Consider the following 14298-nt stretch of genomic DNA (forward strand, 5'->3'; position numbering starts at 1 on the left):
CCCGGTGCTGCCCCGTGTGGCCTGGCCGTGCTGGGCCTGTGGACGATCGGGGCGCGCGGGGCGGGCGGAGGGACCTTGGGGACGCGCCGGGTCCCACGGGGTCCGGGCCGCAGGCCGGGCGGAAGCGGCTCGCGCGTGGGCACGGGCGTGCGCGGAGGCGTCGGAGCGCGCCGCGGCGGGAGGGATTTCGTCCCGGGGTCCTCCGCAGGGCAGGGGGGACCCCGAGCAGCCCCCTAAGGCCGCTGGGCGTCCAGGCTCGCTGCTCCGGGGCCCGCGGGGCTGGAGGCCTTCCCGGCCCGACCCCAACAGGCAGCGCGGAAGCCACTAGAGGGCGACCCAGGCTGCGGAGAGCGAGGAGGGGCCTGCGCGGGGCTGCAGCGATGGGGAAGGGGCCGCGTGGTGCCCGTGGAGCCCCTCAGGCGCGGTCCCCAGGAAGCCGGCAGGATTCTGGGACTCTCGCATCTGTCGGGCCATGACCATGCCCGGGGCTGCGCCGCCTCAGAGAAACCCATCACCCAGTGCAGGTCCCCGCGTTTGGACGGTCAGGCTGGACCCGGGGTCCCGGCCCTGCCCTGCACCCCGACTCTGAGCGGGAGAGCTGTGGCGTCCGCTCAGCCAAGCCCCGCCAGCTCGGCAGCCAGCCCAGTCTGCCTGGAGCCTGGGCCACCCTCCCGCAGCCCTCGGTTTCTCCAGACGTTGGAGGCCAGGCAAGAAGACCTAAGAGGGCCGTCTGCTGAGGGCCTCGGAGGGGGGGACGCCGGTCCCTGCGCCAGGCCGGGCGCAAGCGGCCGCAGAGCAGAGGAGGAACCACACAGATGCCGGGCCCTGACCCCAGACAAGTCAATAGAGAGGCTGGAAGCCATTGGCCTGAGGCCAGTTCCGGTGCTGACGCAGACGTGGTCCAGCTGGGGCCCTGCCAGGAGGGACCTTGTCCAGTGACGTTGTGGGCATTGGTGGGGCCAGAGGTCACCGGGCTGGGAGGGAGGTGCATCTTCAAGCCACACCTCCCCAGATCAGCCTCCCTCCCCACCTGTGCTGCTGTGGGGTCCTCGTGGGCCACTATACCCTTTTCCACCCCCACTGTCCTGGGAGGACTGGAGGATGGGGTTGGGTGGTGACGCCGGCCTCAAGAAACAGCTCTTTGTCGCTGGTCTGTGCTGCCAGGACCCTGGGCCGCGGGCCTTCCTGCCTCCACGGCTCCCCCCGCTTCCCCCGCTGAACTTGGGCTGAGATTCTGGGCCGACCAGCCTGTAACTGAGCAGGAAAGGATTCTAGGGCCGGGTCCGTGCGGGCCTGGCCAGGACTCTCTCGGAGCTGCCCCGCTGTTCCGGCCGCCTCTGCCGAGGCCTCCTTGCTCCGCCCCCTTTACAACTGTCTGACCCGCACCCCGCTACTCCCACCCCCAGTACATCCCACTGGTGTGTCTCCGAGAGCTGCTCCCCTGGGTCCTCACAGCCACCACCACGCCCCCTCCCCACGTCCAGGTCCACCCTCAAGAGGATCTCAACTCCTTCACGACGAGGCACGCCACGCAGAACTAGCTCAAATGTCCCCTTCCCAGGACACTGGCTCCCAGAGGACCCAAGCCCAGACCTTTTGCGCCATGGCAGGGGCTTCAGGGGGACAGAGGAAGGCATGTGGGGACTCCCAGGAGACGGGATTTCAGAGGCCTACCCGGGCCAAGTCTAAAAATCAGATGTGGCCTTTATTGTGATGGTGGCAGCTCCACCAGCAGGTGCAAACATGGGGTGCTGAGAGTGGCAACACCAGCCACCCCAAACCACCTTCACCCCCTCCCCTGTCCTCAGCCAGTACAGAACCCAAATGTGGCACCAGCCCCAGACTCCAGCCCAGGCAGGGGCCGAGGGAGGAGTGTCAAGTCAGAAGTCACAGGGAGCCCAGTGACTGTCAGGTGGCTGGGAGCAAGGCTAGAGTAGGGGTGGAAGCAAAGAAAGGGTGGGGGGTGCAGCCCCAGGTGACCCAAAGCAGCACAGCAGTGCCAGGGCTGGGCTGGCATTCGCCAGGTCACCAGGTCCCCGGGCAGAACAGATGGTGCCTGGACTTGCGAATGGCTCGGGAGCCCTCGGTGGCAGGCAGCGTCCCGGGAGAAGTGGGGACTCCTTCCCTGAGGCTGACCACAGCTGCTGCCAGGCTGCCAGGCTCTGACGGGAATGCCCTCCAGGAATGTCTTCAGCACCCAGTGGGCAGAAGCCAGAAGGGTCTGAGGGCTTGATGGGCATCAGAGAGATGGATCTTTGTTGTGCCAGAGGTGGGCGGGGCCACCAATGAGCAAAGGCTGAAGGGGCAGGGGCAATGAGGCCACCAAACCCTTGGAAGAGTGTGTGGAGTCGACCTCTGTACATGCCCAGGCCAAGTTCCAGGAAAGCGGGACCAGCCGCTAGAAGGGGGCAAGCCCGGGACATCAGAAGACACCCCGAGGGGCACAGACAGGAGAGGCGCAGCTGCTGGTCCAGCCAGGAGCCCGGGGCCGCCCTATTTGCAATACTCCTTCCGGAACCCTGGAAGCCAAGGGCACCAGTGGTCGGGGTCTGCTCTCCACCTCATCCCAGTGGGAGGCACCCAGACCCCCAGCAGCACTCCCCAGCTTCTGAGCCGGAGGTGGCAGGGCCGCGGGGCTGGCTGGTGCCTGCCCTCGGGGGTCCTGGGTGAGGTGGAGTGGGGGGAGGGGCGGGCTCTGAGATGGGCTGAGGTGCCCCCCACCTTTGTCTAGGTCGATGTTCTTGGCAGGTGGGGGGCTGTGGGCCAGCTCCACCCTCTCCTTCAGGATGTTGTTTTTGTAATCTGTGGGAGGAGAGCAGGCTGAGGTCCCCCCTCCCAGCCCAGGCCTAAGCGCCGCACCTGTGCCTCGGCGTCCCAGCGCCCCTCACCTAGCTGGATGTCCTCACTCCTGTAAAGCATCTGGTCCCCAGTAGCCACAGCGAACTCTCCCAAGTTCATGTCCTTCCTGGAAAGCGAGAGTGGGGGGAGGTTACAGCTGGTTGGGGTTGCTGGTCCCTAGGAGGGCCGGGAGGGGGCCACTCACCCCTTTGACTTGCCCGACTTCTGGTCCGAGTATTCGTAGCCTGGGAAGGAGACATATCAGGGGCAGTGCCGCCCTCTCCACAAGTCCCCCAGTCCAGAGGACCGCCCCCCGCCCCCTGAGTCTCCTGGGGCCGCTGGCTCTGCCAGGCAGCCTCACCTCCGCGGCGCCTGCGGGCGGCCAGGAGGACGGTGACCAGCAGCAGGATGAAAAGCAGCAGCGTGGCCAGCACGTAGCCCAACTGCTGGAAGAAGTGGGCCCGGCCCTCGGGGACGATGACATTGATGACGCTGTGGCCGCGCCCCAGCGTAGGGTCTGCGGGGGCGAGAGCGGGCGGCGTCAGGCCCCAGCGCGACCTGCGCCCCACCCAGGCCACCCCCGTTGGGCGCCGAGGGCCTCGGGCGAGGGACGGCGGGCGCAGAGCAGCCCCGGGGACGTGGGCTCCCGCCTTCCCGGGTCCCCGGGCGGCCTCCTGCACCTGGACCAGGGCCGCCGCTGTGGCTGGAGCCGTTGCCAGGCGAGCCCCGGGGGGGCGGCCCCGCGTCGGGTTCGGCTACCGTCAGGTGAAAGACGCGGCGCTCGTGCAGGCCGCAGTAGTGGTGGTGCAGGTGGCAGGAGTAGGTGCCCTCGTCGGCGGGCTCCAGCGGCTCGATGCGCAGCGAGAAGTCGCCGCGCTCAAAGGCGTCCGCGCCCACGGCCACGCGGTCGCGCAGGAAGGGCGGCCCGTAGGCGCGGCGCTCGCCGGACGCGTACAGGTCCAGCAGGCGGTCAGCGCGGTCGTGCGGGACCCCGGGCGGCTGCCGGTCCCAGTGCACCACCTGCTGCGCCTCCTCCACGTGCCGCTCGGTCCACAAGTGCTCGCGGTTCACGCAGGTCAGCAGCGCGGGCGCGCCGCGCGCCACCGCCAGCACCTCCTTCTCGCCGTCCCAGTAGGCCGGGGTGGCTGGGGCTGCGAAGGGGGCGCGGTCAGCGGCGCGCGGGCCGGGGCGGGGTCCGGGGGTCCGGGGGGCGGGGGCGGGGGCGGGGGTCCGGGGGCGGGGTCCGAGGGCCGGGGGGCCGGGGGGCCGGGGGCGGGGGCGCACTCACGGCCGTCCGTGACCTCCAGGCGGACAGCCAGGCTCTGGAAGAGGTGGCAGTAGTGGTGGTGCAGGTTGCAGGTGTACAGCCCCGCGTCCGTCTCCTCCACCGCTGCGCACCCGGGAGGAAGCGGCGCGTGAGCTCGGCGGTGCCCCCGCCGCCCCCAGCCCCCCGCCCCCCCCGCCCCCCCCGCCCCCCCGCCCCCCCCCGCCGCCCCCCGCCCCCGCACCGCGGATGAGCAGCGAGAAGTTGCCGTCGTCGAAGGCCGCGGGGTTCAGCTGCAGGCGGCCGCGGTCGCGCGCCTCGTACACGCGCTGCTCGCCCGCCGAGTACAAGTCCAGCAGGCGGCGCGCGGGGCCGCCCCCGGGGCCGCGCAGGTCCCAGTGCAGCACGCGCTGGCGGTCGTGCCGCCGGTCCTGGGTCCACACCATACGCGGGCTCTGGCAGCGCAGCACCGCTCCGGCGCCCGCCGGCCAGCTCACTGCGGACTCGGACACCACGGAACTGCCGGCTGCGGCGGGCCCCGAGGGCCCTGGTGGAGATGGGGAGTCAGTGGGGGAGGGGCGGGCCCGAGGGCCCTGGTGGAGATGGGGAGTCAGTGGGGGAGGGGCGGGCCCGATGACCCCACGGGAGAGGCCTGGCAAGACGGTAGGGGCTGAGGGGACTGGGGGCAGGCAGCCGTGGCCAGGGTCACTAACCTGAGTGGAGAAGGACAGCAGAGCCTGGAAGGAAAGGAGTGAGCTGGAGAGGCCACCCGCAGCCCCACCCGGCCTTGGGCTCCCCCCTTGACCCCCCGAGTCCCTCCTGTAGTCCCGGACAAGGTGGGCGCTGTGAGGGCCACACCTCTCACACAGCCCGGGTAGCCCTGCCCCTCACCCTGCTGGGCTGTGGATGCCACCTGCCCTTGTGGGGCGGGGAAGCCAGGCCGTGGGTGTGGGCCAGGCCCCAAGCCGGCTAGTTCTGGGTGTGTGCTTGTCCCTGGGACCACTCTGCCTGGCTGCAGCCCAGTCCCCCAGAGCACCAATGCTGGGACCGAGGCTGGGTCTGTGGGATCCCTCTGGGGAGTGTGTGCCCCTCTCCAGGGCTGTGCCCCAGCCCCCAGGGTCCTCGGACCCTCAGACAATGGGGACCCCACACCATACCCAAGGCTCAGCACAGCCCCTGAGGTGCTTCCATAGGGGCAGAGGCTGAAGAGTGACTGCGGGTGGTGGCCCTGGCCACCAGCCCACAGGCCACATTCCTGCTTGCAGGGAACTGACATTGGTTTAGGCTGCCTCAGCATCCATCCTGAATCTAGGCTGGACTTCCTCCGACAGGAAGCAGGGCTGCCACCCGAGACAGCTTCCAGTTCATGTCCACCTTCCTCAAGCTGGCCCACCCAGACACCCGCCCAGCGCAGCCGTCGTCTGGTGACCAACCCCTGTGTCCCGAAAGACCCCAAGCTCCATGTGGCCTGTACAGCCACACCACAGAGTCCCCACACAGTCACAGTGTGTCCCCACGGGCTCATGCCGCTTGCTTTAAACCCACCAGTTAAAACTCCCCGGCCAGGCACGGTGGCTCACCCCTGTAATCCCAGCACTTTGGGATGCTGAGGCAAGTGGATCACCTGAGGTCAGGAGTTCTAGATCAGCCTGGCCAACGTGGTGAAACCCTGTCTCTACTAAAAATATAAAAAATTAGCCAGGCGTGATGGTGAGCATTTATAGTTCCGACTACTCGGGAGGCTGAGGCAGGAGAATCGCTTGAACCTGGGAGATGGAGGTTGCAACGAGCCAAGATCATGCCACTGCACTCCAGCCTCCGTGACAAGAGAGCAAGAGAGACACTCTGTCCAAAAAAAAAAAAAGCTCCCTGAGGGAATCCTGTGTGTGGAAAGCAAGCCCTGGGCCCAATAAAGGATTGGCTGGGGGACCTTGTCTCCCCCCACTTTCCCTGGCCTCCCAGCGGGCCCTGCACCCCCGGGCCTGTGGGTAATAAAAGCTGTTTCCATCCTGTGACTCGATACTGGGGGCTGCTCCCTCCCATAGATCCTACGTGAAAACTGCCCCAGAGACGTGGCTGGGAGCCTGGGAGCTTCCCAGAGGAATGTGCCCGGTCAGCAGGGGCTGGAACAGACCCTTCAGGCGCCACAGCTCTCCGGCTCCCCTCAATCTCTGACCCATTCCTTACAACTGGGAGAAGTGGACCCCCAGCAAGCCGGGGTGCAGGAGGGGCCCTGAGGGAGAGGCTGCCCGGCCCTTCTTGCTCCCTAGCAAGGGGAGGCCGGTAACTGAAGACGTCGCCCCCTCGGAGATCCGCTCTCCCAAGTGCTCCCAGACCGGTCCTTTTCCCCGGTGGGGCCTTCCCTCCCCTCCTGGCCCAAGCTCAGACAGGCAGTTTTGTCCAAACAGACTTGTGCAACCCCGTGTGCCCCCCGCCGCCTCCCAGCGCCCACACTCACTGTGCAGAAGCACCAGTTTCCAGAGTAGGATTCGGGGTGCCAGCGCCATGGCCCTCCGCCCCAGGCTTGGTCCCACTCAGCTCTAAGTCTGTCTCCAGAAAAACAGCCTAACCCCTCCCCCTCCTTAGCACCCGCAGTGACATCACGGAGCCCTGGGCCGGCTGGCCGCCTGAGGACCGCCCCCTCTGGCTCCTCCCGGGGCCCCTTGGCTCCCCCATCCTTGCTGTGCTATTGGGGAGGGGCAGTGTGGGAGCAGAGGCCCGGCCCTTCCCTGGTCAGGCCTGGGGAGGGGGTAGTGACCCCACCCGTGGAGGGACAAGGCAGCCAGAGGATGTGGGTCCCTGATGCTGAGTGGGCGTGTCTGACATGGGAGCCTTCTGGGCTGCGCAGAGTTGGGACTGCCGGATGTCTGGGCTCTGCCTCTGCCTTCCCCCCATGTGAGCCACTTCAGGGCTGAGGCCACCCCTTGCCTGCTCCAGGCCTCAGAAAGTCCTCCCAGTGCTGGGACCCCCCAACCCACTGTACACCCTGGCACCCTCCTTCAGACCAGATTCCCTTCCAGCTGCAACCCTTAGCCGGCATGACCTTGGTACTGTCTCCTCGGGGCCACAGTGGACTCTCTTGGAACACGATGTTGGACGCTGCTGGCCAGTCATCCCCTTTACAACCTGCAGAGTCAGCCAGGGAGGGGGTGACCTGAGCACTGGGAGGCCTGAGGGTCCTGGGGGTGGCAGACTTTTCCCCTGCTGGCCTCGTCCCCCGGGGCTGTCCTGCTGTCCCTGAAACCAGGTCCCAGGTTAGGGGCTCCTGCAGGAAGGAAAGAGTGGGACCCCACCACAGAAGGCACAAATTTGAAACTCTGGGAAAACTCACAAAGTCACATAAACAAATGCGAAATGACAGAGCCGCGCTGTGTACCAAACCCACTCCTTCTAGTTAAGCAAACCTCAGGAAAAAAAAAATCTGAACAACCACAAGAAACGCACAGCGCAGAGTTCAGCCCGCCCACTTGGAGTGAGCGCTCCTTATGGCCCCGGGTGGGTGGGGGACTCGCCCCTGAACCCCGCTCTGGTCCCCAAGTCTTGGTCTCAGGGCAAGGGGAGGGGCCCCGCTGCTGCCCCAGTGAGAGGGTGTGGTGGGGGTGGCCACGGGCAGGCAAGACCCCACCCCATCCCCACCCCCGACCTGTCAGACTCTGGGCCTGGTGGGCGGGGCCCCTTTGCAAACCGGCTTCTGGGCTGAACTTGCCAGGACAATCCTGCTCCCGCCCTGGGCCTTTCATTCTGGAAAAACAAGCCCCACCTGGCCAGCCTCAAGGCCTGGCCTCTGCTGGCCTCTCCTCCTGTTTTTCCAACTGGTTTCTATTAGTGCTGGCGGCCTGCCGGCGTGTCTCCATCGCACACCCGGGGGCCTCGGCCTCGGCCGTCTCTGTCTCCTCTGGCTCCCTCGGTCACACTCCCTGTTCTCTCTCTCCCCTGTGAAGGGAGGATGACAGACAGCAGTTTGGGCAGGGGGTGGGGGGCGGGGGTGAAGGGCCTGGCTCCAGGTGCGGGCCTGGGAGGGGAGCCAGGTCCGCTCCAGGCCCAGAGGGGTGCCTGATGCACACGACAGCCTCAGGGCAGGGCACGCCACGTGCGCTGCAGAGCCATCCCTCTCCGGGCAGTGAGCTCCAGCCAACTGAGATGCAGGCCAGAGGCTGTAGTCTGAGAGGGCCATGGGGGCAGCTGACCCCCCTGGGGTCCTGGGCAAGGAGCGAAAGGCGGCGGAGGCCCCCAGGCCTCTTCCTATTAGGTCCTCAGCAGGAAACAGCCACAGGAGTGAGCAGGACCGGCAGTGACCAGGCCACCTGCTCCTCCCATGGCCACTGACCTGTGCCCCTCCTGCCTCTTCCTGGGCTGGGACTGTGGAGCCCTTGCTAGCCGGGGACGTGGCCACAGTTGTGAGTATGTGAGCTAGTTCCCGGCCTGGCCTGGCATTTTTCCCTCTGGGAAGAGGGCAGACCAGGACAAAGCAAAGCCACTGGCATCACCATGCCCTGGCCAAGCCCCCAACAAACCAGTGCCCTGGACCCCCCTCCTCTAGAAGGCAGGGTGGAGTGAGAGGGGTCAGTTGGCCCCATGCCCACACTGAGGACCTGATGTAGGCTGCCATTCTGGTGACTCAACATTCCAGGCAGCTCGGCTCATTGGGAAGAAAAGCCACAGGCAGCACACCAAGCCCACATTCGCCTCCATGAGTGTGCATACACAGACACACACATACACAGACATGCACACAGCACAGCCAAGCCCACATCCCCATGAGCGTGCACACACAGACACACGCATACACATGCACACAGCACAGCCAAGCCCACGCTCACCCCATGAGCGTGCACACAGACACATGCATATACATGCACACAGCACAGCCAAGCCCACATCCCCATGAGTGTGCACACACAGACACACATGCATGCATGCACACAGCACAGCCCATGCTCCCATGAGCGTGCGCGCACACACACATGCACACACAGCACAGCCAAGCCCACACTCCCATGAGCGCACACACACAAAGACACACACATGCACACAGCACAGCCAAGCCCACATTCCCATGAGCGCACACACACACAGACACACACAGACACACAGCACAGCACATATTCTTATGAGCATGCACACACAGACACGCATAACAAACACCATAGTCAAGCCCATACTCCCATAAGCATGCACACACACACACGCACACAAAGCACAGCCAAGCCCACACACCCACATGAGCATGCACACACACACATACACATGCACACACAGCACAGCCCATACTCCCATGAATGTGCACACAGACATATGCATACACACACATGCATACACAGCAGTCAAGCCCATATTTCCATGAGCGTGCACACACATGCATGCACACACTGCACATAGCACAGCCAAACCATACTTCTGAGTGTGCACACACACACATGCACGCATATGCACATACAGCACACCCAAGCCCCTACTCCCATGAGTGCACATACAGGCACACAAACGCACATGCATGCACACAGCTCAGCCAACCCCTACTCCCGTGAGTATGCACACGCATACACACTCATGCACAAACAGCATAGCCAAAACCATACTCCCATGAGCATGCACACACAGACACATGCAAACACACACATGCACAGCATGTCAAGCTCATACTCCCATGAGCATGCACATACGTGCACACACATACATGCATACACATACATGCACACACAAAGACAGATGGAGGCAGACATACACATAGACACACAGAAACGCGTGCACATGAAGACACATAGAGATACATAGAGACATACACAGATAGACACATGGAAACACACACAGAGACCCACACAGATGCATACACACACGCACACAGAGACACACAAAGACACACAGAAACACACAGAGCCACATACAGAAACATAGGCACACAGGCACACACACCTGGAAAGACGCACACAGACACAGAGACAGACACCCACAGACACACACACACAAACACAGAGACATGGGCCTGTGCCCACGCGGTGGAAGGTGACGGGCGAAGATTCCCTCTGCCCATTGTTGAGGAGCGTTTGCTGAGCACCTCCTGGGTGGCAGGCTGGCTGGGCACTGCCCTCTGAGACCCCAGCCTCCTGGACTGTGTCGAGTGTGTTCGAGGGAATGAGACGGTGAGGTGTAGCAGTTTGGAGGGGCGAGGACGGGCTCCAGGGAGTGACCTGGGACAGCAAATGCCACGCCAGGCCTGAGGACGTGGCCGCGGCAGGACTGCTGGGAGTGGCCTTGGGACACAGGGGGCCCTGTGTGAACCGGCCCAGGCCGGAAACGGAGCAGGTCAAAACTCCCGTGCTGATCAGCAGTGGGATCGCACCTGTGAATAGCCACTGCACTCCAGCCTGGGCAACATAGCGAGACCCCGTCTCTTTAAAAAAAAAAGTTATGTATGCAATTAGGATAGAAGAAATCGGCTGGGTGCAGTGGCTCACTCCTGTAATCCCAGCACTTTGGGAGGTGGAGGCAGGAGGACTGCTTAGGCACAGGAGTTGGAGACCAGCCAGGACAGCATAGCAAGACCCAGTCAAAAATAAAACATGGCCAGGCGCGGTGGCTCCCGCCTGTAATCCTAGGACTTTGGGAGGCCGAGGCGGGTGGATCACGAGGTCAAGAGATCGAGACCGGGCCGGGCGCGGTGTCTCAAGCCTGTAATCCCAACACTTTGGGAGGCCGAGGTGGGTGGATCACAAGGTCGAGAAATCGAGACCAACCTGGTCAACATGGTGAAACCCCATCTCTACTAAAAATACAAAAAATTAGCTGGGCATGGTGGCACGTGCCTGTAATCCCAGCTACTCGGGAGGCTGAGGCAGGAGAATTGCTTGAACCCAGGAGGCGGAGGTTGCGGTGAGCCGAGATCGCGCCATTGCACTCCAGCCTGGGTAACAAGAGCGAAACTCCGTCTCAAAAAAAAAAAATTAGCTGGGTGTGGTGGTGGATGCCTGTAATCCCAGCTACTTGGGAGGCTGAGGCAGGAGAATCGCTTCAATCTAGGAGACGGAGTTTGTGATGAGCTGAGATCACGCCACTGCACTCCAGCCTGGGCAACAAGAGCGCCAAAACTCCGTCTCAAAAAGAAAAAAAGTCCAGGCGCAGTGACTCACGCCTGTAATTCAAACACTTTGGGAGGCCGAGGCGGGCAGATCACAAGGGCGGGAGATGGAGACCATCCTGGCCATGGTGAAACCCCGTCTCTACTAAAATACAAAAGTTAGCCAGACATGGTGGCACACACCTGTGATCCCAGCTACAGGAAGCTGAGGTGGGAGGATTGCCTGAGCCGGGGAGGTAGAGGGTGCAGTGAGTTGTGATTGTACCACCTTTACTCCAGCCTGGGTGACGGAGCCAGACAGTCTCAGAGAAGAAAAGAAAAATGATCAGGTTTGTACCGACCCCAGCATGCAAGATCTGAGCCTCGGTTATGGAGCTATAGCCGCTCAGCTCTGGAGTGCCGGAGGTGATCCTGAATCGCTCCTTAGCAGCGGGGAGGGTGAGGCTGAGCTCTGGAGGGGGGGGTTCTGTTTCTGGTGTCAGCGGGGTGGGTGTGAGAAGCAGTGTGGGAGCCACGTGCACACCGCACACGGTACCGGGGCTACCCGGAAGCCTGCAGTGATCTTTCAGCGCTCCCTCAGTGTGGAGACCTGGAGACCGACGCCCCTGCAGTAACGCTCTCAGCCACAGGAGACCCGGAGGGCTCGCCTTGGCCTGCGCCCAGGCCACCTCTGCTGGCCACTGCGTCCCATCCCTGACAGGATGTGGCCCGTTGCTTGTCCAGCGACTGCAGCCCAGCTGCAGCCTGGGCAAACCAACGCGACCCAGGGGTGGGGCAGACCCAGAACCACAGGGCTGGACGTCCTCTGTGGTTTCTGTTCTCAGTGCCCAGTCTGCTGCAGATCAGATACGAGGGAAAGGCTGGGCATAACAGTCCCCTCTGACCCCGAGGCCCTGAGCGGCCCTGTGGGTAAGTCCAGGGAACACCTTTCATTACTTCCTGCAGAAGCTTGGTTCTTCTGAAGATTCATTGGCTTTATATATGTATTAAGATTTTTTTTTTTTTTTTTTTTTTGAGACAGAGTCTTGCTCTGTTGCCCAGGCTGGAGTGCAGTGGCACGATCTCTGCTCACTGCAACCTCTGTCGTCTCCTGGGTTCAAGCGATTCCCCTGCCTCAGCCTCCTGAGTAGCTGGGACTACAGGTGTGCGCCACCACGCCCAGCTAACTTTTTTGTGTTTTAGTAGAGATGGGGTTTCACTATGGCCAGGATGGTCTCGATCTCCTGACCTCATGATTCACCCACCTTGGCCTCCCAAAGTGTTGGAATTACAGGCGTGAGCCACCGAGCCCAGCCTTTTTTTTTTTTTTTTTTTTTTAGACAAGAGTTTTGCACTTGCCCAGGCTGGAGTGCAATGGCGCGATCTCGGCTCACCACAACCTCCGCCTCCCAGGTTCACGCAATTCTCCTGCCTCAGCCTCCTGAGTAGCTGAGACTATAGGTACCCGCAGACATGCCCAGCTAATTTTTTGTATTTTAGTAAAGACAGGGTTTCACGCTGTTGCCCAGGCTGGTCTCAAACTCCTAAGCTCAGACAATCCAGTCGCTTTGGCCTCCCAAAGTGTGAACCACCACACCCGGCTAATTTTTGTATTTTTAGTAGCGACAGGGTTTCAATATCTTGGTCACGCTGGTCTCAAACTCCTGACCTCATGTGATCTGCCCACCTCCACCTCCAAGAGTGCTGGAATTACAGGCATGAGCCACGTGCCTGGTCTTATCCTAAGATTTTCTTTCTTTCTTTCTTTCTTTTTTTTTATAACCCAGTGGTCTTTTTTTAAAAAAACACCTATTATGCCATGAACTCATAGGGAAGAGGTTCCAGCAGCTCAGGCTCCTCCCCGCTGGTGCTTCCGGGAACTTCTCCTTTGGGCTCCTTCCGTTTTCTGACCATTTCCCCTCCCGCGTTTCAGGAAGCTGTCTCGGCTCTTAGCCTGCCGAATGCTCCATACGCACATTCATTCCCTTGGCGAGAATCTTGCCCTCCACTCGTTTGTTTACAACAACGCCAGCAGCACGCTGGGCGGCACTGCAGCCTGTCCCAGTTCGACACGGCCACACTCGGGGGCTTGCTGTGTGAACAGCGCCCATGCCCTTACGTCTACAACATCACCCTTCTTACAGATTCGCATATAGGTGGTCAAGGAGCAGCTCCGTGTTTTCTAAAAGGCCTCGAGGACGAACCGGGGGCCTCTCCTGCTTCCCTCTGTGCTTGTCGTTTTGGGAGTTTCTGGAAGAGGGCGGTTCCGGCAGAAAGGAACTATACTAAAATTTTCACGTGGGATTTTCTTCTGTATTCTGAGAATCGCTTGGAAGGAAATACCATTTATTTATTATTGTTTTGTTGAGATGGAGTCTCGCTCTGTGGCCCAAGCTGGAGAGCAGTGGCACGATCTCAGCTCACTACAACCTCCACCTCCCAGGTTCAAGCGACTCTCCTGCCTCAGCCTCCTGAGTAGCTGGGACTACAGGTGTGCGCCACCACCCCTGGCTAAGTTTTTTGTATTTTTTTAGTAGAGACAAGGTTTCACCAGGTTGGCCAGGCTGATCTTGAACTCCTGACCTCAGGTGATCCACCTGCCTCGGCCTCCCAAAGCGCTGGGATTACAGGTGTGAGTCACGGCACCTGGCCCAGAAATACCATCTAAAGAACACTTCACTGAAGCGAGCGGATCACAACATCATGAATCGCGCCCAGCCTGGCCAAAATAGTGAAACTCGTCTCTATCAAAAATACAAAAATTAGCGGGACGTGGTGGTGCGCACCTGTAGTCCCAGCTACTCAGGAGGCTGAGGCAGCAGAATCACTTGAACCCGGGAGGCAGAAGCTGTGGTGAATCAAGATCGTACCACTGCACTCCAGCCTGGGAGACAGTGCAAGACTCCATCTCAAAAAACAAAAACAAAAACAAAAACTTCACTGCAGACTGTGCAAGTCATCTTGCCTAATTTGAGGGTTGGGGAGAAACGAGTTTGTTTAACAGACTCATTAGTTCGCAACGCGAGAGTCCTCCGGGTCTGCACCCTGCTGGGGAATGCGCTCACAGGCCATCTGCCCCGGTGCAAAGGCGCCCAGGCCCTGACTTGGTCTCCTGGGTCCACTGCCAGGTGCATGGCCACAG

At 61.8% G+C, this 14298-nt stretch overlaps 1 protein-coding gene across 3 annotated transcripts; it reads right to left on the bottom strand.

Moving 5' to 3' along the window:
* Nucleotides 1-1686: 1686 nt before the first annotated feature.
* On the bottom strand, nt 1687-6694 carry MXRA8 (matrix remodeling associated 8). 3 transcript variants are annotated; one of them, XM_039474134.2, is made up of 10 exons: nt 6561-6694; nt 4816-4839; nt 4347-4649; nt 4127-4228; nt 3519-3989; nt 3200-3355; nt 3044-3083; nt 2889-2965; nt 2722-2820; nt 1687-2519 (listed from the first exon to the last, which is right to left on the bottom strand). In XM_039474134.2, the coding sequence occupies exons 1-10, from the start codon at nt 6607-6609 to the stop codon at nt 2494-2496; spliced, it is 1347 nt and encodes a 448-aa protein (XP_039330068.1). In that variant the 5' UTR covers nt 6610-6694; the 3' UTR covers nt 1687-2493. The 3 variants fall into 3 exon arrangements, with proteins under 3 accessions (XP_039330068.1, XP_039330069.1, XP_074236022.1); XM_039474135.2 differs by having other exon boundaries at nt 2722-2802; nt 6561-6692; XM_074379921.1 differs by lacking the exon at nt 2722-2820.
* Between the last annotated feature and the right edge of the window lie 7604 nt (nt 6695-14298).

This window comes from Saimiri boliviensis, chromosome 11 (assembly GCF_048565385.1).
Source record: "Saimiri boliviensis isolate mSaiBol1 chromosome 11, mSaiBol1.pri, whole genome shotgun sequence".
NCBI classification, from domain to species: Eukaryota; Metazoa; Chordata; class Mammalia; order Primates; family Cebidae; genus Saimiri; species Saimiri boliviensis.

Coding starts and splice junctions, on each gene's coding strand:
- MXRA8 (XM_039474134.2), bottom strand. CDS start 6,609: ATGGCGCTGGCACCCCGAATCCTACTCTGGAAACTGGTGCTTCTGCAC. Junction 4,229..4,346: donor CTTCTCGCTGCTCATCCGCG/GTGCGGGGGCGG, acceptor CCGGGTGCGCAG/CGGTGGAGGAGACGGACGCG. Junction 2,966..3,043: donor AAGTCGGGCAAGTCAAAGGG/GTGAGTGGCCCC, acceptor CTCGCTTTCCAG/GAAGGACATGAACTTGGGAG.